At 42.1% G+C, this 26,598-nt stretch overlaps 2 protein-coding genes across 5 annotated transcripts; both read left to right on the top strand.

Moving 5' to 3' along the window:
• Positions 1–1,283: 1,283 nt before the first annotated feature.
• gpa33a (glycoprotein A33 (transmembrane), paralog a) lies at positions 1,284–6,558 on the top strand. The gene is made up of 7 exons (XM_076738201.1): positions 1,284–1,433; positions 2,357–2,520; positions 2,707–2,923; positions 3,262–3,426; positions 3,860–3,976; positions 4,118–4,244; positions 5,349–6,558. The coding sequence occupies exons 1-7, from the start codon at positions 1,394–1,396 to the stop codon at positions 5,752–5,754; spliced, it is 1,236 nt and encodes a 411-aa protein (XP_076594316.1). The 5' UTR covers positions 1,284–1,393; the 3' UTR covers positions 5,755–6,558.
• A 1,044-nt stretch (positions 6,559–7,602) lies between these two features.
• Positions 7,603–25,917, top strand: LOC143321056 (immunoglobulin-like domain-containing receptor 2). Of its 4 annotated transcripts, none has more exons than XM_076731183.1 (10): positions 7,603–7,733; positions 10,668–11,045; positions 13,983–14,102; positions 17,067–17,123; positions 19,364–19,510; positions 19,618–19,785; positions 20,217–20,345; positions 20,745–21,090; positions 21,501–22,233; positions 23,930–25,917. In XM_076731183.1, exons 1-10 carry the CDS (start codon positions 7,625–7,627, stop codon positions 23,963–23,965), a joined length of 2,223 nt encoding a protein of 740 aa, XP_076587298.1. In that variant the 5' UTR covers positions 7,603–7,624; the 3' UTR covers positions 23,966–25,917. The 4 variants fall into 4 exon arrangements, with proteins under 4 accessions (XP_076587298.1, XP_076587290.1, XP_076587306.1 ...); XM_076731175.1 differs by having other exon boundaries at positions 21,501–22,236; positions 23,930–25,916; XM_076731191.1 differs by lacking the exon at positions 17,067–17,123 and having other exon boundaries at positions 21,501–22,236; positions 23,930–25,916.
• Positions 25,918–26,598: the final 681 nt, after the last annotated feature.

Raw genomic sequence — 26,598 nt, 5'->3', positions numbered from 1 at the left:
GGCCTTTTTTTTTTTTTTTTTTTGAAAGTGGTTGCCAGTGTTTACAGCGATGTCTGAACGATGAATGTTTGTAAAGTTTTCCACAGTTCAGAAACACTGTGTCATTTATTCAGTTGTCAAAGCAGGTGCACATTCAGTCATTCGTGGCCTTGTTCCATCTGTGTCCAGCAGGATGGACGTTTGGATATTTCTCCAGTCACATCCACAGAGCGGTGCCATAATGAAACACAGCAACACAGTACAGCTCAAGCCTGCAAAGAGAAGGAGGCTCAGAGCTACAGCAGTGTGTGTATGTCACTGATGTGTGGTCAGATTTGCGTGAAGGGAGGCTCTTAGGACTCTGACGTGTTTCCTGTGCGTACTTTTTTGAAATGATGTCTGTGTCTTCTTTTCTTTTGAAATTCTTTCTTTTTGTGTGAGGAATCTGGTGTTTTAGGCAATGTAATGTGCTTGCCATGACCCTTTAAGGACAGTAGATGGCAACGCTGGGCTGTGGTTTTGTTGGAACAGTCGTCAGGGGCGCATGTTCGGCTGGTTTCCCTCACAGCTGCGGAGAATCCAGCAAAGACATCATTAGAACAATAATAATAACAAAAATAAAATAACAAGTGAAAAAAAATGCTTGTTATATCTCTTTATGGGTGCTACAGCCCGGTTCTCAAACATTTAGTCAAGTCTAATCAAATACTTTGACCTCAATCAGAGCTATGATATGCTTGAAATGAATTGAAACGTAAATCCCGGAAACATTGTTGCTCTGTTTTTACTTCTTTCTCGTTCGTTGTGTGTGTGTGTGTGTGTGTGTGTGTGTGTGTGTGTGTGTGTGCCTCCAGGTGATTAAATCCTCGTCAAACCTGTCGGACAGGACCAAACGCTTCTCCTGCTCCAACCGCTCACATCACTGTTTCACTGCACCACCCACACACTGCCAAGGAGCAGTTTAACGCCCATTATGTGTCTCTCTCGTGCAACATAAAGCTGATTATTAAAAAATAAAGAAAATCATACTACAGACGTGATCTGTTAATATCGTGGGCTGCTGACACCATAAACTCCAGCTGGAGCTCAACATGTCTGACTCTGATGTGTTTGCTCAGGTTTGGGAACAAGCCTGACAAATCCACAGTACAAGTGCTGGATCACAGGACAAGCCGAAACACGCCAGGTGTGCGGATCAAGAATGTTAACCTGAGCCGCACGAGCCACAGTGATTGGCGGAGAGCGCTGTCAGTCCTCTGAGGGCGACAGGCACACCCATCGGGCGCATCGTTGCAAGGACGCAGTCAGGTTTCGATGCAAATAGGAACCGGGCGGCTCCGGATCTCTGTTTTATCGTGTGGAGCGCGGCCACACCGAAGATTTAGTGACGGTTAGTTTGAGAAACGTCTTGGCGATGGAGGAGAGGATTTCTGCCTTGACTCTGCTGTGTCTGGGTGAGTATTCCCGTCAGAAATGACATTTGCTTCTTTTTCTTTGCGCCTTACCGAGCTGCCACACCTGTTTGCGCACCTTCAGAGGAGGCCCGAGTAACCTGTTCATGCAGGTGACTTGTGTCCTTGTTTTATTCACAAAATAATATATACAAACAAACTAGAAGTTAGAAATGATGCCAGCTCTTGAAATCAGTATGATCGAATGTTAATTGTGGTTTTGAGCCGACTTGTTTTCATTCGTGTAGACGCGACCTTATGGGGTGGTTTTTAGGATGGTTTTTAGTTTTTGAAAAAGGCAGATTGGACATGTTTTGAGAGATAAACAAACTCAATCGGGGTTACAACTAACTATTATTTTCACTATCGATTACTATCAATTAATTTCTTGATAAGTGGGTACAGCATTTGGTCAAGGCCTGTAAATTGCTCATCAGAAGTCCTCAGAGCGCGCGGTGAGGTTAAAAATGTCTTGCTTTATTCGACAAAGGTACAAAATCCAAAAATATTTATTTTAATAACGCAGACGATTAAGAAGAGCAGACAACATCCAAGACGCTGGAACTTGATTTTTGTTTGTTTGTTTGTTTGTTGTTTGTTTGCTTAAAAACAATAGGCCACATAAAAATTGTTGGTTTCTTTTTATTGACTAGTTATTTCAGTTGGAAACAGCAGATTTGAAACAAAGTAAGTTGTCTGTGTGGTGGGTGTATGTGGGTGGGCAAGGCCTCAGAAGTTATTTTCACAGACCTCAGGTCTGGCTGCTGAATCATTCTGTGTAAAGGTCCCTTTTACCCACAGGCTGTGATGCTTTCAGACTACCATAACTTCATCGATGTAAACACACTTTATTGTTTGTATTAGTGAGAGGCAATTGCAGCCAAATTGTAATCAATGTTCTCTTTTTTCTTCTAAATCTGTGACAGTGTTGTCAGGTGTCGGTGCCATCCAGGTGAATATCCCAGAGGAGGTATACGAGCATGCCAGGGGTGACAACGTCACACTGCCCTGCACCTTTCAACCCAAATCCACCCCCAGTCTAGTTATCATCTCATGGTCTGTTGAGGCTCCACAAGCTAATGCTGAAGAGGTCAGACTACTACGTCTATATATATACATACTGTATGTGCATGTGTGCATGATTCTCCATTAACTGTCTACTATCTATCATCAATGTAATTTTAATGCTATCCCATAAATAAGAACAATAAGAAGACAAGATAACTTTGATTTCATCCTCTTTTAATGTTCCTCTGATGCTGTCGTTGTCAAACAGATGCTGATCCTGACTTATTATTCTACTGGTGCAGTTACTGACGTCAAGAAGGTGTATGAAGGTCGGGTGTCCCTGGACGTAGACCTTAAAACGGGAAAGGCCAACCTGAAACTGTCCTCCATCACTCTAGCAGACAACAAGGTGTTCGAGTGTCGTGTCCAGATCCCGGGTGACGATGAGGGCAAGCCGGCCGACACAGCACGTTTGGTGGTTCTCGGTAACGTTTCATATGTTTTCAAGGAAATTTTATGCTTTTAAGTCTTCAGAAGTGGGTGCCCTTTTTTCTGTTTAGTATAACATCAGATATCACTTAAAGTATTTGAGATGTTTAAGCTCGGTCAGTATCATGTTTTGCGTTTAATTGTTCTAATATGTAAGCTGTTGTAACAATGAAGTGAAAAAAAGCAGTCTGTAACATGAGGAAGTAGATCATCAAAAGGACAATTTATTGCGTTGCTAGTTGGCATCTTTATGTTGCACCGTTCTTGCTAAATGATGCTAAAAATGTGAGGTTATTCTTTATTTATATTTCCTAATTTCTTTTTTTTTTGGTAGTTGCTCCATCTACACCCATTTGTAAGATTCAGGGAAAAGCAGAGTACGGCCAGAACATCAATCTGACCTGTGTGTCTGAGGAAGGCTCCCCAGCACCCACTTACAAGTGGCAAAGTCGAGATGTCAAGAACATACCTCGGGTTCCAGCTCCCAGAACAACCGACAGTAAGTATCAGTGAGACGGTTGCTGGCAGGACTGTCCATCCTGGAAAAATATAAGCCCGCTGGCTACTTACCTCTGCTAAAGGACCATCATGGTCACAGTGAGGGTGAGGATCACGTCGCTCTCTGCTCCACTTGATGTACAAGACTACAAGTTGTGGCCTGTTACTGAAAAACCTGAGACCGATACTATGATATACACTGCATTTGTTTTGTTTTTGTTTGTTTTTTTGATGAAGAGCTGTACTTTTTCACTGTTCTGCATCATTACGCCTTTGTATTACCAAAATGTACAATAAAACCTTCAGAAGGAGCAATAAATAGCATCCATCGACTGAACATCCTTGGGATTTTTATGAGCTGAAACACTGTAGAATTGATAATAAAATATATAAGAATATATAATATAAGAACTGACCATCTCTCTTTCTTTCAGAGGGAGGCATCCTGTCTCTATACAATATCTCCAAAGATACATCCGGATTCTACATTTGCACTTCAAGTAACAAGATCCGCTCTGCTACCTGTAACATCACCCTCGCAGTCATGCCACGTGAGTTCCGCCTTATAAAACACCTTTTTGTTAACATTATGGGAGCCTAGTACTCCTACTCAATACATCTCTGCAGCGATGCATTGTAATGTGGATCCTTCTCCTCTTCTTCTTCCAACTGGTCTTCCTTCTTTCCTGCAGCTTCCATGAACATTGGCTCCACTGCAGGAATCATTGGTGGAGTGGTCGCCGCGTTGATCGTACTCGTTATCGTCGTCTACTGCTGCTGCTGCAGGAAGAAGAAGAAAGAGGAGGAATATGCCATGGGGTAATGTTTTTTCCTTTTATACAGCATGTTCAGGGCGGGAGTGTTGTACCGTTACTCCACGTCAATGTTCTGTAAAAAACATATGAACATAGAATGGGGGCATGGTTATGTGGGTTAGCCGGAGCCATTAGCCACCGGTGCTGTTGTGTTGCATGTCACACCTGTCAGGCCTATTTCCCTTCCAGCTTACTATGTAAAATCACAGACTGGGGCAGAAATGTGCAGGAGCTTTTTAGTTCAGTGTAAAACAAAAAGCAAAGTCAACATAATGGTGGTACCTCTTTATGGCCGTATTGCAAGAACTCTGTCTGCAAAGGGTTCCTCAGAAACCAAAACTTTTATTTATGGAGCACATTTTATTCACAAGGGTAAAGTGTTTTTCATGAATGTAAAAAGAAAAGAAAAACTATTGGTGCAGTAAAATTAAAAACAAAGTCAAATACAGCTCACGGGGAGAGTCTGTTCAGGTGTTCAGCTGCTTTTGAAAGAAGTGAAAGAAGTTTGAGCAAGAGAAGCAAAAAAGTCCAAAATAATTTGAACAGCTGTCTAAATGTGGCACCCAGTTTAACTTCCTCTTCATGTGACTAAATGAAGGCAGACTTCCAAAAATCCTTTATTCCAGCTGACAGTGTGATCAAAAAACATGAACACACCTCAGATATTTCCCCTTTGTTCCTTTTGCACATCCGCATTCGCTCCACTTGATCAAATGACTGTTTGTCCTCTGTCTATCTGTGAGCGTGTGATACTGCCTGTATGTTTCATGTCTCTACTGTATAAATCCAAGGATGGATTTTTGAACCTCCGTATCAAAAACACAAAAGCTCGCTTTCTTCACTCAAGCAGCATGAGCGTTTGTGATGTGAACACAGACCACGATGGCTCAAATTGACAGGATTACATGCACTGGTGTAGTACAGAATGTATGAATATCACAGCTCAGTCTGCCAGATATTCCGGCTTTAGATAAACCTCACGGCTGCCAGATGTCTGTGGTCTGATTTATGAAGGGTGCCTCAAAACATTTCAAGACGTTGCCAGAGAAATATGACAGAATACAAACCCTTTACATGCAAACATCCACCTTTCGTGTTCATTTAACAGAGTTCATGAGGAGGAGTACCAAGACAAAGAGCTGGCTAGAAACGGTGAGAGTCGCCGTGCCGATGGACAAGAGGACACACAAGGTTACGATGAGTCCAGTTTGAGGAGCCCTACCGGACGCAGCGATCGCTACGAGGACCGGAATGAGCGCGACTACGACGACCGCCGTAGTGACTACTCCGACCGCCGAGACAGGTACAGTGACCGCCATGAGCGCTATGATGACGACCGCCGCTACGATGACGACCGCCGCTACGACGATGACCGCCGCTACGACGATGACCGCCGCTACGACGATGACCGCAGAGACCGTCGTTATGATGATGATGACCGCTACAATGAGCCCTATGATGATCGTGAACCTGTGCCTGCCAATAAACCCCGGAGGAGGGACTACGACGACTAAGGCCTCCAACCTGTATCAACCACTATCCTCTGTGTTCCGTTTTACCTTCAACGACTTCAGTCCAATTGCCCAGTTTTGTCCCTATGTAACATGTAGAGGAGTTGTTTGTGGGAGGATTGATTGAGGAAGGGCAGGGAAGCCAAAATGGCGCCCTCAATGGATCATCTGATCCATTTTAAACAGGAAGTTGGTAGGTGGGTGGAGTGTAAATTTGCAAACTCTGTGGCTCAGGTATAAACGCTGCCCGGGGCATTGTGTACCTTTGTTGTTTACCAAAAGCCACGTCATACAAATAATAGAAACCGGACAAACATTTTACAGATTACCCAGTGAACAAAACACCAGGGAAAAAGGTTTTAGAGAGCTTTGAAATCCAGAAAGTAGTTGGTATTTTAGATTTAATCTCAGTATGTTGGCATAGTTACAGAACAGTGCAAGGCCTTTGTGCGTGTGTGTCTTGATTATTCTGCTCTTGGGTGTAACTGGTGGTAGTTTTTTTTTCTTTAGGGAAGTTACCTCCACAGTAAAGAAAAGGGCTTCAGTTTTATGTAATTCTTCTTGTTTTATAGAATTGTTTGTTGATGTGTGCTTGATGTCCTTGTATACACTGCACCAGTTTTAATGTCCTCTCCACTGAGTGCCTTCAGTGCTTATCATCATAATTTTGTAGAAACCAGTACTGCAACTTCCTCTGATTGTTGACATTGATAATGTCACTGCAGAACTCTCAGGGTTTCTTCTCATGTTAAATGGAAAGTCTGATTTTAATACATCTAAACTTCATAGTAAACATTCCCCTTTTACCATGCCACTTTCAAATGTTTTTTTATTACGTTGAATTGTTTTATAGAGATTTCTGTTGAAATGCAATGAAATATGACAATGTACATATGATTTTATGTCAGCAGTTGTAATGTTGTCAATTTTATATTGGGATTTATCAAAAAATTATGTATTGTGAAACAATTTCAGATGCATAACCTGCAAGAAATATGCTGTAAAAATTCTGAAGATTAAATAAAATGAACAAAACAGCTTCTTGCAACTGTATGAATCTTGAACGCTAGATGGCAACGTTACATGCAGCTCAACTCTCATATGTTCGCATGAGAGACACGTGGGGTGAAAATACAAGTATATTATTAGTTTCATTATTATTAATAGTAGTAGCAGTGTTAAATATTTTTAATTCATTCACGTCTGAAACTTTTTTCTTTATATTTAAAAATGTCACCATGTTTCAGACTTCACCCTCCCGTTTCCCTCCATCACCACCACCATCCATTGTCTTTGGACAATGCGTGAAGTTTCACAACTAGACAACCAGTACCGGATATGGGGTCATTTGGACTTCAAAATAAAATTATACCTTGTCGTGACTATTCAATGATGGCGAATTCTGGAGACATTTTACATTTTAGTTTAGAATGCTCCACGGTCAAGTAAATATATTTGAATGTAATATATGTATAATAGTCTATAAAATAGAGCAGCATAGCAATAAAACCACCAGATTTTTCAAAAATATTTTCAGTTTTTTCCATTTTTTTTAAGGGTTTGTCACTGTTCACAGTAAATAGGGATGTTAATCACAATAAACTACATTAATTTCCATGAATGTTGTATGTATTGCACACAAATAGTACTTTTAGCCATGAGATTAAAGTAAATTAGAATAAGAAGTAATTTGCAATGATTTATTTTGGTGCACATTCAGACTTGAAAAACTTCGCTTTTATTTTTTCAGACTTCTCATATCCAATGCCGGAAGTTTCATTTTGACAAACTTGACGCTGGTCCCACTGCCGGAGCGCCGTCCCGTTATCTGCCCCGTTCAACTGTGTGCGCGAGCTGGAAACATCGTCCAGGGATGAGACGAAGGAGAAAAGAAGACGACGTTCATCCGAAAACTTTGATGAAATTCACCTGCGGGCTTTGGAAAATGCCGAAGTGGTGGATTTTTATCGTTTGTCTGACAGGTAAGAGGAGATGAACAGAGAAAAAGGTGAAATCCGCTGTGTAAAGTGGCGGAACGTTAACAGGTTGTTTAACTCAGATTTAAGTTTGGAGTAACGGTAAGCTAACGTCACTATAACTGAGCTAACTTATACAAGCTCGTTCATATTTACAGACGAATTAAATCGATTTAAACTTTCCCCACATACTAATGATTATGTTTTATTAGTCGAGCGTCAATAATTCTCTCTTAGCAACTCAATGTACTTCAGTGTACTCTGTTAACACTGCAGTATTTTACACTGTGAAGTATCAGTCATAGTACTAGCTTGGTGCTCTCTGGTCCGTTATGCTCGCAGCGCTGCAGCCGACTGTTATTTAGTCATGTGTGAATGATCCGAGCAGCAGCTTTGGGGGCTGGGGAATAGGAGGTTTAACTTCTGACCTCTTCATCTAGTAGAGACAAAATGACTTATATAGTCTATGAAAAATTATGAAACACATAGTAGACTCATGAAGCAGTAGATATATACAAACAAATAATTAAAACAGCCACAATATACAGTGTGTTACCTCAGACCCGTGTGCATACATGAAGTATATGTGCAAGACAAATAGTGTAGTTTCTTGATATTCAAAAAATAAAGCCAACAATGAATCTGCAACTATTCTGATGAATCATTAATCATTTAAGTATTTTTTATGCAAAAATGGCCAATAATTACTGGCTTCAGCTTCTCAAATCTGAATATATTCAGATTTTGTTAGACTTACATGATAGTAACCTGAATATCTTTTGTCAATTGGGCAAAACAAGACATTTTAAGACATCACGGTGGACTCTGGGAGCTTGGAATGGCTATATATACATATAAAAAGTTGCATTTACCTAATTAGTTTCTTGTGGCTGCATCATTTTTAATGAAATGAAAATGCACATTGAATGCACATAATGTGTGCTAGATGTAGCAAGAAATCAGCGAAACAGCATGTTTACATATATTTATCTGTGAAAAGTTTTAAGAAATTATTTTCTCCACATGAAATCAGGTAAAACAAGAAAGTAAAACAATTACACTCTGCTCAAATATTCTCAGCAAGGCTCCTCAGTCCCATATTACAACAGTAACTCTCTTTCCCCTCTTCCTCCTCCTCCTCCTCCTCCTCCTCTCTTTCCTGCTTTCATTTTCTCCTCTGGAGGTGGCTTCCACCGAAAACTAATAAAGCCTGGATCGCCCCACAGCCTGTGATCCCAGGAAGACCAGCCTCCTGGCTTTATTGTTGCAGTTCCTAGAAGTCGCAGACTAATGTTCTCTCCAGAGGAATTTATGTTTTAGTCAGCTTGATTCCTCTCGCTCTGAATTCAGACCATGCCTCTTTCTTCCCCAAATCCACATTAAATATATACCTAAAGAATACCATTAGTCACTGGGGGAAAAAATAAAAGCACAAAACTATCATGCACAGTATAAACAATAGCAGCCAGAGGCTTTTTAAGAACAATATCAGTGTATTTTTCAACAGCGTGCATTAGCAGGTCTGTAAACTGTAAATTATGTGCAAGTAAAATAATACTAAAAAACATACTTTTACAGTATCAAAATTTGCATAAAAACTGTAATTTGACCTTCTTCCCTTTAAAATGTGACTGCTGATTGTTGTGCTTGATGTAGCTTGTTGTCTTTTTTGATTAAATCTATCAGTTCTCTGACAGCAGGTGAGGCTGTTTAGTTAGATTCACTCTTAGTAACACAAAGAAAACAAAACTCTTTCAACAGGCCTGATCTGGATTAAGTGAAGCGGTCTCCCTCTCATCCCTCACCTCATCCCTGTCCACTGATCCAGTTCCGCCACACCTCCCGCAGCTTAGTCTGAGAAACGCACACACACAGCAGCGCCATACACAGATGTTTCAGGGTGTGTGTGTGTGGGTGTGTTTTTCTCTAACGGTCATCTCTCTAGTGTGTGTTGCTGTTGAACTGCAGAGCTCGAGCTCCTGGTCACCACGTGACCCAGAGTCCTGCGGCTTCAGAAGCTCCAAAACAACGTCAGGTCAACTCAGCTCTCAGTTAGATTTCGCTGAGGAGAAGCCTCTCAGTTTCAACACAGCTTTGTTTTTGTACACTAATCTTGCCAAACTCCACAATGATTCATTACATTCCAGCTAAAAGGAAAATAGAAATGTGTAAATATTTCTGGTTTGTGTTCACCCTGGCATATTTCTGCTTTGCTGAATGTCTTTTGGGAAAGGGAGGCTATTTCACTCAATTTCATAAAAGGTATGCAGTGAGCAGAGCATGTGATTTGTCAGTGAGCAAACAGAAACAGGTGTCTCCTGAAACCTTGACTCAGCATCTGAATCACTGTGTGTTTCTGTCTGCTGCAGTAATCCTTAAAACCCTCTAATTACACATTTCCAGTTATTACCTGTTTTGGCTGTTAGATCCGTGGTGTGTTTGACCAAGGTTTTCAAACTCTGAAACTGTAGGCTGCATCTGAGTAATTGAAGAAAACTGTACCCCCCAACAACAAACTGGCAACATTAAAACTTTGCCGAATGAGCTATTGGCAGTTCCTGTTTGCCATGCACCCATAAATGTACAGACAACCGTGTCTGGATTGGTTTGTTACTAAAGAAAGCTTAAAAACATAATGATTCTCAGGCAAGTTCGGGAGTTATAAGCAGCATCTTTTTTTCTGCGATTTGTGTGCAGACATACATGCACTAATATGTTTTATATCCTCGGAAAGTCACACAGAATCTAAAAACATCATCAGATCATATCTGCGTGTTCAGATTTGCCTAAGCTATGACTGTTTGAATTAGCATGATTTTTTTTCTGGCACTTAGGGTTTAAAGTGTAAAGCCTTGATTTTCTAGACTTACCTGTTTTTTTAACCCTTCCTTCTTTCACACTTTACTGATCCCTCCTCATTATCTCCTTCTCCTCCCACAGATGTCCTCCCTCCCCGGTGCTCGGGGGTTCATGTGTTTGTGAGAGATGAGAAGAGGTATGCTGTGCTGTTCCAGTCAGTGGTCCTGCCGTGCCAGTACAACAGTGTGTCCACACAGACCCCCGTGGTGCAGTGGGTCTACAAGTCGTACTGTCGCGACCGCACGCGTGATTCCTTCAACTTTCCAGACAGCCTGAGCGGAGGAGGCGGGATGACGGGTGGAACCGGAGGAGTCGGCGGAGGGTACGACACGGGGATGACTGCGAGCTACCTCGACTGCGCTGACAGCAGCCGGACAGTCCGAACTGTGGCCTCCATCTCTGGTTCCTCTGTCACACTGTCAGAGTACTATAAGAACAGGGACATCTCCATCATCAACAGTAAGAGTTCTGCAGTCAGAACTGCATGATGTCCATGCTGAAAATCATCTCCAGTCTATTCTTTTTAAATCACACAGCAGCTGTGTAGTCAGGCCAACACATTTCTTTTAGTATTATAGGCTCCAGCTGTGGAGTGATGGAATTTCAGTTCACCTGCTTGTTATTGGCAAAATGTGCTGGAGCATTGTTCAATCCAAATGCTGTAGACATCTGACCCAATAGACACAATGGTGATAAACAACAAAAGAACGACATAATTCAATGAAGAAATAACAAATAACATAAAGATAAACCCCCAGAGCAGCGTTATGAAATTTTCTGAGTTTTGGTGTGAAACATTCGAGTTTTGGGGCTTCCACTTCACTTGGTGCACAGCAGAAAAAGCAGCTTCTGTGGTTCTTTTGTAACATATTGATCCAAACTAATGTTCTTATTTGTTCTGCAGCCAAGCTTGGCAAGTTCCATGAAAGCCATAAATTGGAGCGTTGCCCCTCTTCCCACAGATTCCTGGTTAAGCGCCCAAAGTGAAGTGAGACAGGGGAGGCTTTACTGAAAACTGTTAGAGCTTTCAGAACAGTCACATTATGTAACTCAACAGTTATTTGCCAGTTCTACAGTCTATCAGATGAGATGAAAAGAGTGTGATGTTAGAGAAGGAGAGGTTGAAGGTCTCAAATCCCAAATCCGTCACGTCAGAAATCGCTAGTAGAAAAAACGAAATACTGCAGGAAAGACTGCAGGCATGTGTAAAAACACACAATTGCTGTTTACCGTATTTTAGAAACAGTGTCTCACATTTTAAGAAGTCCAGCATATCATTATCAGATTATTTAAAACTCGACCATCAGTTTCAGTATCGGCCTCAAAAATGTAGTATTGGTCTGGCTTTAAAAATCATTGTCGCAGCACTGTGTCAGATGCCTGGATGTTTAATCTCTGCTTTTCCTGTTTTAGAGGGGGGAGGGGTGCTCTCCCCCATGATCATAGTAATAAGTATTGCTATAATGTATTGATCAAAACTTACTGCTTTCTTTAATCAAGATATCGTTAATATTACAGTTGTATCAATGTTGTTCTCAATGTTATCTGTTTACTATCAGGTGTTCCTTGTTGTTTAACATGCTCCATGTAGAGGAGTCAGACTATTTGCCCAAAGTAACTAAATCAAATCTCTTATGCTAACAAAGGCAGTAGTATAACAAAATATTACAGCAGTATCCAACAGATTAGCCTCAGGAATTCGTGCTATTGCTGTCCCTCTGTCCTCAGTATACGTTTCCCTACTGTCCATCATGTCATTTAAGGATCATCTAAGGGACACTACTGTGCATACATGCATGTTTCTTGTGGTTGCATATGTGTGTGTGCTCGTTGAAGACAGAGCGGTAGCCTTGTTTGCAGGCCTCAGATTTATGGAGCACTAACTCTGGCTGAAGAATCGACCTTCTCTTCACCAGCCAGGAACACAGACAAAAGAAACGGTTTTCACGCTGTCCTCTCATTCATCCTGACCTCTCACTCTTTCCCTCTGATGTACTTCAATGTCCCGCTTTTATTTTGACTCTCTAGATCTCTCCACATCCCACCATGCACGCACTCATCCCTCTCAGTGTAAGGCTTTTCTTTCACTTCTTCTTTTCTCTTTTTCTGTCCCGCTCCACCTCCTGTCCTGAAACAGGTCAGTGCAGCTATGTTGCAAATGGACAAAAAAGTTAAAGCTGTAACTGTTCCTTTTAGAGATGCCCAGTCGTCCGTTCCCATGTAATCCTATTTAGGGCCACAGGCAGGCTGGAATGTGTTCCAGCATGCACTGGGCGGGGGGCGTGTTCTGTTAATCACGTGTCTGATTTTACCATGTGGTTTGTTTAAATGAAAATAGTGTTGACAGTGTTAGAATATGAAATTGTTTGCAGAATGAGTGGAGTTGTCACGTTGTTTTAGGAGAAGCTGGTCACAGTGGTGCAGTACAGTCAGCCACTCTCTCCTCCCCCTTCCTTGGCTAACAGGAAGAGGAAGTGAATTATACAACCTATTTCCTGTCTGCTGTATTTACATGTCTGACCCCCGTACAATGGAGGCAGCAGCCCAGTATTGTCCCGTGTGTTGGATTTTTGGGCCAAGCTCTATGTCAGTAGCTTTTTATGGTGTTTCAGTCTCATGAAATGGCATTTTGTTGGAATCTTTGCTTCCATAATTAGAATAATGTGAAAATGATTAATTGAATGGAACCTTATGCATTATCCTCAGCTATCACAAATACACCATGTGGCCAAATGCATGTGGTCACCATTGTCCAGATATGTTCGTGTAGTTTCTGTCTGAGGCTGTTTTTCATAGCGTGGGCTAGTCTGGTTTTCAGAGTTAGGTGTGGAAGAACTTGACTGGGCCACACAGATCCCTGACCTCAACAGCATCCAACGCCTTTGAGTGCTGGATGGAGACTGTGAACCCAGCATCAGTGTTAGACCTCGCTGACACTTTGGTGCCTAAGTGGGAGCAAATCCCTGCTGCCAGGTTGCAAAATCTTGGACCGTATATATGCTTTGGAAGTTGCACATGGAAAGACGATAAAGATGCAGTTTTATATCTTAAACACCTTCATTTCCTGTTTTCTTTTATGATTTCACCAACAGCAGCTTGAAACAGTGAAGTTTGGGCTCCATGTTTACATTTATTATTAGGGGCTCTGAAATGTAAAAATTTAGGGAACCAACTAAAATTAAAGGGCAAAAACTCAAAAGATCCAGTTAGGTTGAGAAGACAGAAACAGTGCTGAGTGGGATAACTTGGAGCTAAAGGTAGAATTCGTCCTTACAGAAAAATGTTTGTGCCAAAGATTTTCCCCCTCCAGTAAAAGTAAATATACACGAAGCAAAAGATGATATCAAGCATTGATTTTGCTTGTCATTTTTAAGCTCTTTCTTTTTTCTCTTTCAGAAGCAGACCTGCGCATAGGTGAGGTCCAGTGGGGAGACAGTGGAGTTTACATGTGTAAAGTGGTTATATCTGACGATTTGGAGGGACAGAACGAAGCGTCTGTGGAGCTGCTGGTTCTTGGTAAGTTGCCACTATTTTCCCAACATGCCTATTGTAAAGGATTTTAGCTTTGAAATGTAAAAAAGCAGAAGAGCTCAGACACACTCGCACCAATCTCTGTGAATATCTCCATTGTGTCTCATTGACATCCATTAAACAACTTGAAGGATTTGAGGATTCAGTTATGTGGTCCCAGCTCTGGTGCGACCTTTTGCCAGCTCTGGCACATTCATCATCATTGAACTTTGACCTGTAAATCTACATGGTTCATCAACTGGAACATAATCACCTACAATATTGGACAGGCAGATTATACACTGCAGTATGTCTTTCATAGATATCCTACCACCAATTTTATCTACCATTTCCTATTTTAGTGCTGAGTGTGGCACTGAAGGTAAGTCTGAGCAGTTCTTTCTGTATAATTAATCATAGGTCCAAAAACACACATCATTTACTGTCAATTAAATTATTTTCCTACAAGCTGCTGTTACGTAACAAAGCCTTTATAAACTGACCTATTTATCACCGACGGCACAATACAGCCTCTTTAATGAGCTGATTTATAACAAGTGCATTCACTCATACTGTATGTTACCGAGGTTAGCCACGGTGTTGACACTTAACTACTGCAGGATGTTACCGTTTGTTTTAATCTTTGACATTCACACCAATACGCCACTTAAGCCTACAGCCCATATGCGTTTGTGAGTGAGTGTATGTGTGTGTGTGTGCCTGTGCAGATTGCGTGTCCCATGTTAACGTATCTGGAGCTCGTCGTGTCCTTACAGTGTGCTTAATGCCACCATGGCAGTGGCCAAGAGGCTGTGTGGCTTTTGGTGCTCTTATTCACTCTGAGGCTGAACTTTTGTTTGGCAGGCACTCAGAGACTTATGTGTATGCACAAAAGACACACACACACCACACTCACACACACACACACACACAAGCACTGGGCAATAAGCTTTTACAGTTTGCAAAGACTTGAGTGCATTCTGAATCAGTTTAATGTCGGGTACGGCCTCGGTGTGATAACACATTATAGGTGATGACTGGATGAGGTTATGCTACCTGAGTTGCTCTTTGCAGTCTTTATCGTGGCATAAGAGATCCACAGTGTACCACAGTGCCAACCTGTTGTGTTTTCCGGTCTTGGCGTGGCTCATAAGTCATGTGAGGCACTTGTTGTGTTTCCATAACAACAGCTGGGGCCACCGCAAATGTCTCGGGGGGTCTTTTGTCTTTGAGCAAACGGCTTCAGGGGAAGGAGACAGGGATGATTTAATGATGTGGAGGAGGGACAGCAGAGCGTAGCGATACAAAAGATGGAGGGTGACACCGTGTGAGATACTCGACTGATGTGGACCTCTGAGGACTTGGTCCAGTTCCACAGCAAGGACTCCAAATGCCATAAGACAAATGGTACAGCAGTGAAGTCACATGTTACCTGCAGAGACTTTCTCTGTGTGTGTGTGTGTGTGTGTGTGTGTGTGTGTGTGTGTGTGTGTGTTTTAATTAAAATCTGAATTGAATTTGTGCCTTAAACACCCTTCTCTGCAGAGCTCTGCCAACATACAGCCTCTCCTTTCCTTTACATTTGATCTCTACAAGAGTATATGTCACAGTATACAAACAACTCCCACCCCCCACCCCCTGGATGACCCTATAGGCAAAAACAATTGAACCTGAAATATTTGAAAGTAATCCTCAGTAAATCACAGACCTACAGACAAATTCATGAGTGAGTGGGAACTCCACAGGAGAGAAACCTTCAACTGTTGAAGCATGATATAGGCAGAAGACAAAACAACAGATAAATGCAAAAATAGAGGTGCCTTAAATGTACACATGCACATAATGCAAGTTGCAGCACTTAACTGTTTGACTTCATATGGTGATTTAGCTGCTTCTCAACAAAACTCTCTGTTTTCTAATCCAGCGAAGAACACGTTTAGCCTTCCAGAAAGATACTAAAGTGAGGTATGTGCACTGTCAGCCAGAGTCAGGCCAAGATAGTCCAGCCTGCTCTCTGTTTCTCCAGTGCTTCTTTCTCATGCTTGGCACCCCTCTCCTCCTCTCTGTTATAATCACACTATCAGCAGTAAAACTCCAGTATCAGCTCACATCACAGTCACCTCTTGGCTTCTTCACTTTTCACAACAACTATGCACCCAAACAAAACACACTCAAGCACATTTTTGTACCAGCTTGTAACACACTGCCCTTTATTTGTCATGTCAATGTTTCATCCAGACATCTGCTGACCTTGTGTGGAGTCCCTTAAAGCTGAAACAGAAAATGAGACAAAACACTAGTAAGATACCAGGAACAACAATGAACAGACGGTGATGGTTTTTAAGGACTTTTCTCGCATTGGTGTTTCTCCTTTCTTTTCCCGCGTTGATAAGTGGGATGAATTGAACAACAGTAAAAAGATTATTGAGCGAAGTAATGGGCTTTTGGTGCTCTGGGTCTCATTCAGGAGCCGCTTCTCTCTTCACTGGCTAGACAGACAGAGGCAAAGAAATAGTAGCAAGAAGAAAATGTTTCTCTGCAGTCTTTTTTCTGGCTCTGCACATGTGGAATGTTCCCACCTGTGATTTTTACAGCTCTGCATGTAACATTACTCACAGCTCCTGCCTATTTGTCATGTTATCTTCATGAGAGTTCCAGTCTGTCTTCTCACCAGACAGATAACCATACAGCCTGTAATGTCAGAAATCAGATGATCAATCTGCTTATCAGCTGCTCTGATTTGGAGACTTTCTGGAACAAGGACCAGAATGTCCTCTGTGGTGCATGCTGCTGTTGACCTACCAACTTTCATTATCTGTTTATCTTTTTTTTCCTCTGTTTTTGTCTTCTTCTCTCTTCATGCATGCTGCTGAGGCAATAACTTTCTTTGAACCAATCATTCAAGTTTTTATCAACCCCATTTCCTCTCCTCTCTTCTCCTCTCCTCTCCTGTGCTCTGTCTTCCTCCAGGTTTCTCAGGTGTGCCTGAAGATCTCCTGCCAGACTTTGATTTGAAGATTATGCCAGGTAGGGGCATAATGGATTCTCCCCCTCACCTGGTTCCTTCCATTCATACTAACCCTACTTACTGCTCTAACCATGGGTGTAGGAACCATTTGAATGGTGGTGGTGGGGTATTTCCTGGGATGGATTTTTGGATACAACCTAAGAAATTTAAAAGTGGACATTTAAGAGAAGAGTGGTCTCTGGCATTTGGCACTTGGTCTGATAAAGAGAGGCGAGTAAAATGTTGTTTATTTTCCACCGTGTTTAATGGTTCCTATGCTAACGGCCCTGATGCAGCCTAACCTATTCTGCTGCTGTGATTCAGCTGTGATGAGGCTTTGACAGAGCTGCGTTCAGAGCTGTTTTTAACCCAACGGTCTGCTCCACACCCGTCAGTTAATGAGCTCCACTAAGACGAGCTGTGAAGGAAAACAGCCATTATGGTCATTTTAGTTATTTACGGTCGCGGTTAGCATGTCATCCCACATCGTTTGGACACTAGCCAGTAAAAAACGCAGTGATCAAGAAGGGAGGTTTGTTTAGGTCACATCAGATTCCTGTCATACATATTTAATTATCACAGAGATTGTGGGAAGTGATAGATGGATGGATGAATTGTGTGGAAGGAGCTCCCAAAATGACTCCCGAAACGTATGATTCACTCAGCCAGAATGGTCACGCTATCTCAAGTATTAGTGTTACATTAGTACATGTTGATGTCCACATCAACTCCCACAGTGCTCTGAAATATCCAACTGTCCTGTGTTAGTTACAACCCTGCAATCCTGATGTGTGCGTGTGTGTGTGTATGTGTGTGTAGGGGTCATAATGGTTGAAAATGATATCACATTACAACCTAATTTGTTGTCACAGCCAAATCTTCTGTATCTTACAGAGCAGCGTAAACTGTCCTTTTCCTTCCTGTAGCAAAATCAGTTTTCCTGTATGTGTGTGTGTGTGTGTGTGTGTGTGTGTGTGTACATGCGTGAGTGTGTGTGTCCTTGGTTTTACATTGTTAAAGATTTCCTTGTTGGCCTTCTCCTTCCCTTTCCTTTGTTTTGTTCCTACAGACAGATACATGTAGTTTGTCTGTTGTACTTGCTGTATCATTCACTTTAGCACTCTAATGCTCCAACACTGTGTGTAAAAGCATCTTATTTTTTATTTTAACTCATATTCTGGTTAAAATTTCATTTGTTCCTATTTGTTTCGTCTCTAGAGAAACATTTATGTCTTAGAAAACAGGATAAGTAAATAAAAACAAATTTTTCAACAATCCAGCCCTCCCTCATTAGGTGAGTGAGGGCACAATGGATTCCTCATTGTGTTGTGTCCCATCCCAACATCCTGTTTCTACAGAAAATACATTCCATTAAGGAAGAAATGACACAATTTCAATGGACCTTCAAGCAGCTGACATGCATTCAGGAAAAAAATATCTTGATATCTTGGTTAGTGTCTTGGTTATCTTTTCTGGTTATTACAGTAATTCACTAAATTGCTCAAGCTGTCAGCCTATCAGGGATCTTTCTCTTGTTATACAAACACACGTTAGGACATCTGTAGCTCCCATGTTAAATAGTGAAGCTTGAGAAAATATATAAAGGTTGATTTAGAAGAAATAATGTTGCTGTTGAGTTTTCACAACATAATGAAAATCTGAATGACATTTTTACTTACTAATTACTAATTATTGCTTACTACAAGTTCACTGCTCTCCCTAGTTTACTAACCGTTTACTACTACTGCTACCTCTGTGGCAATGTTTCTAGTTATTAATTGCTCCTTCATTTCTTTTCTATAATGTATTTTGAGACTGTTGTGTTCAACGGGGCACTCAAAAATCAAACAGTTTTGGTATGCATTTTGGTATTTTTCAGTATACTTTCATTATTTTCCAGTCTATTTACAGTCAGGGTAAACTCGGGGAAATACTGTACAGGGAAAAATACTGCAAAAATAAAGACACATATAAGAAACTCCATTAATTGTGCACTATATAAAGATGCTGGGGATTCCTCCTGCACATGTGGAAAATGGTTTTTAAAGCCTTTTGTGCCTCCAGAGAATCCCTTTTTTTAAATGTCTAGGGTGAGTCTGAGAGTGTTGTGCTAAATGCTAAATGGTAAATATAAGCAGTAACCAGCAGTACAGTCATCTGAAATCCAACAAATCCTTCCTCTTCCTGTGAGTGTGTATATATTTGTCCTACTGTACGTGTTGATGCTTACTGATATGCAGGACTGTCTGTGTACTTCCAGAGTGGGTGTTTGTGACGGCGGTGGCACTTGGCAGTGTCCTGTTCCTGCTGTTGGTTGGGGTGTGTTGGTGTCAGTGTTGTCCTCACTCCTGCTGCTGCTACGTCAGCTGCTGGTGCTGCCCCGACACGTGCTGCTGCCCTAGACACTGTGAGTATTAACACACAGAAATGCAAAGTTAGCGTTCAGAATAGTGATGTTAATATGAAAGAAGTACGCTTTTCCAGTCTGAGTGGGAATGTGTGTGGCTTTTGTAGTATATGAGGCAGGTAAAGGAATAAAGACGGGCACCTCCACCCCTCAAACACCCGCCTACCCTCCATACTTTGTCACTGGTGTCCCCACAATGGTACCCATCGCCCCACCCTCCCTGGTGGACAAGATGTCTTCTGTCCCCCCGTCAGATGGCAGCGTACTCACAGCAGGTGAGGTCTTACTCTTTATTAGCGAGTGACTCTGTGTTTTTAGAATTATTGTAAAACCATTTTAGAGTTTTTTATTGTTCAGCCCATTAAAATCAGTTTATGTTACAAGTTTATTCTAAATTTGAATATCTGCTTTTTAATCTTGCATTTGCTCGGCTGGGAAATATACAAGATAAACTTAATTTGAAAATTCTGCCTTAGTGTCAGGCATTCAAACACGTGTTGTGTGTGTATGTGTGTGTGTGTGCTCTTGTGTTACTGCCTATACAACAATTTTATTGCACAATTTTGGCCAGAAACAATAGTAATACAATAAAATTGTGAAATAGAAAACAAGCAAAACCACCAGTATGCTCCTCAGTCCATAATTACCACACACACAAAGACAAAAGCAAGTTCTCCACGCTGATGGCTGAAGTGTGTATCTGCAGTGCCGATGCATGCTGTAGGGGTTCCCTACCGTGTGCCTTCACCTCAGGATCAGGACTCTCTCAGGGTGCTTCAGTATGTAGAGAAACAACTGGCTCACTTCAACCCTGCCAGGTCCACCAGCCACCAGTGTAAGCTTCATAAACCCATCCTGTGGGTTTGCTCTCTGGATCTTCTGTATGCACTCAATAGACATGCATGCTGCACTATCTGTACTGTGTGTAGTGTCTTTTTGGCTTTTCATGCTCTTGAGCCTGTTTTGGCCTCTTTGCACAAACATTCTAAATATTGCATTTCCTGTAGTTCAGATGTGCGTAGTAGCAGGTGTGCATGCCTACTCACCTGAAAGAAGGTGTTTTAATAATTCTTGCTGCAACATTTACTATGATCTCTTGCAGACCTTGACTCTGATTTTCTTCCTCTGCAGTGTCTTTATTTTTTCCATGCTTCTTTAAAGAGGGATTTTCTGTTCGTTCATTCCTCTGTTCACTCGTTCTTCATTTATCATTCCTTCATTTTGACTCGTCCAGCCTGCAGTCTGTCCGAGTTGAGCTCCCTCCACGAGGGGGACACCGGCTTCCGTCAAACATTCCGAAACGTCCAGAAGAAAGCACTGCCCGCCATCCCAGACCACGACCCTCAGCCCGAACCCCAACGCTACCGGGACGTCCGCAGCCCAGAACCGCAGCGTTACCGTGACAAGCCCCCTTCACCGCAACGATATTGTGATGACCCCGACTCAGAGCCACGCCGCTGCCAGGATGAGCCCCTTCCTCCGCGGCGGTACAGCGACGACCCTCCGTCCTCCTCACAGTCGCGCAGGCCTGGCCGAAATCAACGGCAACAGAATCACAGCGAGGAGGAAAACCACAGCAGGTGCACAGACTCGCAGAGAGAGAGCAGACTGGCAGCGCATGAGACAACATTACAAATGTGTCTGAATTTTCTAAATATTCAAATGTTCAGCATTGAATACAAACTGTTTCAGACTCCTAGAGTCTAGTTTTTAACAGGTTCAGTTTAAATCGGACTAGGTGGAGTTATTTTGAAGTCCTTGTCCTCCATAAAAGGAAGCATAAATCTGTTACAGTACATGACATTTAAGCAAACAGATTGCAGGAAACAGTGTAACCCACTTACTTAAACGCATATGAACACAGAGGCTTTTGAATACAAACACATATTCCGTATATCTGCACACACGATACACTCAATATCACAACACAGATACAACATTCATCTTATTGACCTTCTCTTGCTTCCTGTCTTGGCTTTATGTTTTGCAGGTGGAACCCGCGGTCAGAACATCTCCACAGAAAGACGTACCGTGCTGCAGGAAGAACCGGCTCACTGGATGAGCTGGAAGAGTTTGCTGCCTCTTACAAGCAGAGAGGAAGCAGAGGGGCAGAGAAAAGGGAAGAAGACAGGGGAGACTATGAGATGGAGCTTCTGGAGTACAGTCGATACCCTTCCTACCGGGACGGTCCACCGCAGCATTATCACAATGATGAAGACGAGCTTGGAGACAGCAGCGACCGTGAAGATCATCCCAGACGAAACAAGAAAAACGGACATTTCATAAGTCCACTTCATTCACCAAAAAAGAGGAGGGGCACTTGGGACAGCGAGCGCCCTGTCCCACCTCCTCCCAGAGTGAGCCCACCGTCAACGTCTTCTCAAGAGAAGGACTACGATGGCACGTTCCTGAACAGCCTGCTGGAGCGTAAGGCTAAGTTGCGAGGGGTCGGCGTGGGGAAGAGTGGGGCCCGGGGTGAGGAAGATTCAGACACACCCTCGAAGAGCAGCTCGAAGAAGAGCAGCGGGGAATCGAGTCGGCACTGCAGCCGCTCGCCTAGTAACAGGCCAGAGGCAGGTTCTCTGTCGCCTTACTCAGAGACAGAGCGCAGCAGAACTGACAGGCCATCTCCACGGCCGCCTCCAGCAAACACTCGCCCCTCTCACCCTTCTGGCCATCCCCTGCCCGGACGCAGAGAGGAACCCAGAGACAAGACCCGGAAGGTGGTGAGTCACATTTAAAACTAAAGATTATTACTAAACTTTAATTTAGTTTTTAAGTTCAATTCTGACAGAGTAGTTCCGGGTAGCAACACCAGTGCCAACACCATAGGTAGAGCTTAATGATTTAAGAACTATTGGGGCGAAGCGTGCAGGGCGAAACAATGCTGACTGGTCAAAGACAGACCCAGCAGCTGGTTCAACCACTTGATTCACAAAATGAGGTGCTGGGTGACTTTAGTATCACAATTTGGAAAAGAGAGACATTTCTTGTAATGTTTAATAACATTGAAATATTGTAATAATGTAATATTGTCAGCTTCAAGAGAGCGAGCACAACCTGGCTGAGAGCAGGGGGAACAAGAGAGGGAGAGAGAGGGAGGAGTGATGTGAGAACAAACAAGTAAACAACAGATACAAAACTTGATTTGCTGATAGCTTCGTCACGGCTTAAAGCAGAAATAAACATAATAAGACACTCGCTCAAGCAGGTCGTCAGGATGCAGTTGTCTCCTTTTCATTCATTTCTTTATATCCGACTCAAATATCAGAGTCACACAACAGTAAAGACCAACAGGATGGTTTGTTGTTGTCTAAAAACTGAGTTTCAGAATCAGTTGTCTTTGAATGGATCTAATTTGCTTGATCTTCATGGTTATTCAGATGTTGGAATTGCATCTAGTCTAGTTCCAGAGTTCAGGTCATCTGGTTCCAAAGTTCCTCGTACTGTTTGGCCAAAACTAATAGTAATAACAAGAAACTTTATTTACACAGCAGTGGAGACGTCCTCCGCGTCCTGTAGACATCCATGACGTTAGCCTGAGGAGGCTTACGTTAATTAAATGCATACAGAGATCAAAGAAAAGCATCCACTGTCTGAGAAATAGTAGCATTGTCTACAATCCAAACCACTGCTTGAAGCTGAAGGTATATTTGTGTATACGTACTGTAAATGGGAAGTTTAACTAGGTTTATTTCATCTGTATCTTCTGTCAGTGTTGTAAATATCTGCAGATGTTTAGATGGACGTATGATCCAAGATTACGCTCCATCTAATCCTCTTTTTAAGATGGTGCAAAGGAATTTAACGTGGTTATTTAAGATATTTCTGAAAAAAAGCTGAGCCGATCTGTAATGTGTTGTGGTCAGTGTCGACGCCGTTTGAACTGCCGTACAGTTTCTCAACCTTTCCAGGCCTATGACCTCATTTGAACCTCATGTGAATTGGATGATGTATTTCAAACCTGAGCTCTAAGGTTGAGAAACTGTGACACAGTATAAAAAAAGCTTTTTAGGCCCACAGTAAGTACTTGTTGTTGTTGTACTTTTGACAGGTCAGGTTCAGATCCTACCACACTGAAAACTAGGTAGAATACTCTGTTCTGTATCCAACTACTCTCTGTAACAATCATAACTGGTTGCCCCCTCCCTGACAAACCTGGGTCAAAAAAGTATTCAACAAAGATTTCCAGTAAAAGATCGGTTAATTCACCAGAACCGGCTTTCAATCCGATCTTCAAAATAATCTGGAAAAGAAGTTGAAATGCAGTTTGTCCCAGGTTCTGCTCCACCATAATAACCCTGTTTGGCTAATGTTTACTATCTCTTCACTCTCTCATTCTACTGAAAACATCAGATGTTCATATTTTGGTGTAAACTCTGTTGTTTTATGACTGACACTTCTCTTCACCCTCACCAGAGCACTCTTCTCAGCCGGGATTCCCTCATCGTCTGAGAGCCGCTCAGACTGAGCACCTCGACCACACTGGAACTGCATGTCAGCTGCTGAAAGACGCGACTCCGAGTGTGGACACATGCCGAGCACAACCGACCATGAAGGAAAGCTGAATGAAGAAATGCACAACAGACACGCTGTTACCGAGTTTCTGCCTGTGACGTCGGTGAATGATGAAGTCATCACTGTGCGGTTTCGGTCTCCGGCTGCCTCATATGAATCTAACACTGAACTAATGTGGGCTGGCTGTATGACCTGGACCGTCCCTCCCGGCAGGACACTGTTCGTCTCCCTTCGTCCCTTTAGAAAAGGCTCTGAAACGGAGAGACTGGCTTTACATTTCCAGCACAATGAGCGCATTCATTTCCATTTGGTGAGATATCTGCATTAAAAGAGCACAGTTGTAGAGAAGAAGTATATGACAACACCATTATTGTAAAGCACATGTAGCTTCAGCTGTTTGACAATACAAACATTGTGTCATTCAGTAACATTCAGGGACTAAAGCGCCTAATTCAGACGGCTTTGCAAGGAGATTTTAATATTAACTAAAGCTGGGAATAGTAACCAACATTACCAAATGCTGACAGCAGGGGTGGACAAAATAATTAAGACTCTGACCCAATTGGACCCAGATTTGTTGCAGCATTTGCAGCGGTCACGTTCTTCTTCATGAAGCAGTAACATTTTTCTGTCTCCATCCTGTATGTCCGAGGAGATTTCCATCTTCTATTAAAACATGTTAGTTTGCACAAAGTAACCCGCTTGCCTCTGAACGATTTTTGTACGACAGCATGAAGACCTTTTTGTATGTGATCTGGACCTATTTATGTGCGTGCCGTGATGCGATCGTTGTAATTTGTAAATGATTATGTTTGTCGAAGCTTTGCAGTGTGGCTGTGCATCTTTGATTTGATTACTGTTATTCAGCCTTTTCTTAATCACTGCTGAGTCAACAGCTAAACCAACACCTTCACCTGTTATCATCAGTCACACACACGCACACACACACAACGCACACATTAGCCTACTGATTTTCGATCAGCTGTAGTATGCCGTGTTTCAACATTCCTGCCTCCACGTTTTGTCGGCTCATCTTGGGAAACGTGTGATGCTTGTGTTTAGTTTTCTTCCATCGTGTTTTCTGCTGTCTGGTACTGACATCTGTGTGTGTGTGTGTGTGTGTGTGTGTGCGAGCGAGAGAGAGAGATGACTCTTGACTTTTCTGTAAAGGAGACAATGTGTAATGGAGTATGACTCATGTCTTTGTTCATTGTTGAAACCACAGACCGCCTGCCTGTCTCTACTGCACAGCTGTGTCAAAACTCACATATCAGCTCTGCCCGCTCGCCGCACATATCTGTTTTGTCATCCACATAAATCATTTGTTACAACATTTCTGTCCTTAAAGTATCTGTTTATTAAACTGGGGAAATCCAGTTTGGCAGAGCACAAACATGAAGAGCAGAAGTGTTTCTTTCTTCGTCTTCTCAGCAAATAAGCTGAGCAGAAATAATGAAACAGGTTTTATTTCTGGTTCGAGGAGTTATGTGTCACAGCTGGCAGTGTAATTCAAGTATTCAACGTCTGTGCTAAAGTACAGTTCTGGTACAGCTGTTCTTGAGTATTCAGTATTTTACTCCACTTTATATTTCTGTTTCAGTATTGTTTTTTTTTTTCTTCATTCCACTACATTTATTTGAGTTAAAGTACTGTAGATAAAAATCATTGTACGTTGTTTTAAATGTAATTACACAACAGTATGAGAAAGTCGTGAAAATCAACTCCATCATCATTTTCATCATCTTTAATTTTCAAATCTTTAATTTCAACTCCAAATAGTTTTTACTGCAGGGTAAATTTTGCAGATCATACTTCAGTGCTTCTGCTTGAGACAGAACTTGAATGCTCGAGTACTTTTACTTTACGGTGTCACTTCTTTAACCCAAGTTAAAAATGTTAATATTTCTTCCTCCACTACAGGAGCGATTAAATAATGAAACACAGCGAGAGGAGCTCGTTTTGTAACGCTGACAGAGGGGAAGGGGCTCACTCATTTGGGCCCTGTTTTCTGTGTTGTCTCACGTGTGTTTGCCACAGGTTGTGTGTGCGTCTGAGCACATGTGCTGTCTGTTTGCGATGGGAGGGATCGGTTCAGACAGTGACCGCTCGCAGATCAAGAGCATGTCAGGAATGTTGTTGTGCAACTCCCTCCTGAGCTGTACGGAGGCATCAGCAGGGAAATATGACATCACCAGAGAGTAAGACTTCATGTGTCCCCCCTCCTGGTTTGACGTGAACAGGTTCAAATGTGATGCCCACCAATCAGCTCTTAGCAACATTTGAATAAAAAGCTGTTGGTGGGTTGTTGGTCACTGTCAATCAAATCTGATTAGAACACACCCACACAGTCCTGATGAAGTTTTTAAGTGTCAGATTCTTAATAAATATCACCCAATTATGTTATTTATTAAGTCAGAAATACTTAATGTTATAGAGACGTATATAAGAAAACATGATTTAAATACAGTGCTGGAATAAAGTACTATAAATAAAAGTTTCCTGATGCAGAATGACCCATTTAAGGATGTATGCATGCATGTAGATTTATTGTATATAGTGACAGTGGCGTG

This window comes from Chaetodon auriga, chromosome 1 (assembly GCF_051107435.1).
Source record: "Chaetodon auriga isolate fChaAug3 chromosome 1, fChaAug3.hap1, whole genome shotgun sequence".
Classification (NCBI taxonomy): Eukaryota; Metazoa; Chordata; class Actinopteri; order Chaetodontiformes; family Chaetodontidae; genus Chaetodon; species Chaetodon auriga.
Note: the sequence above shows the minus strand (reverse complement) of the source record. Positions and strands in the feature narration are given on the sequence as shown.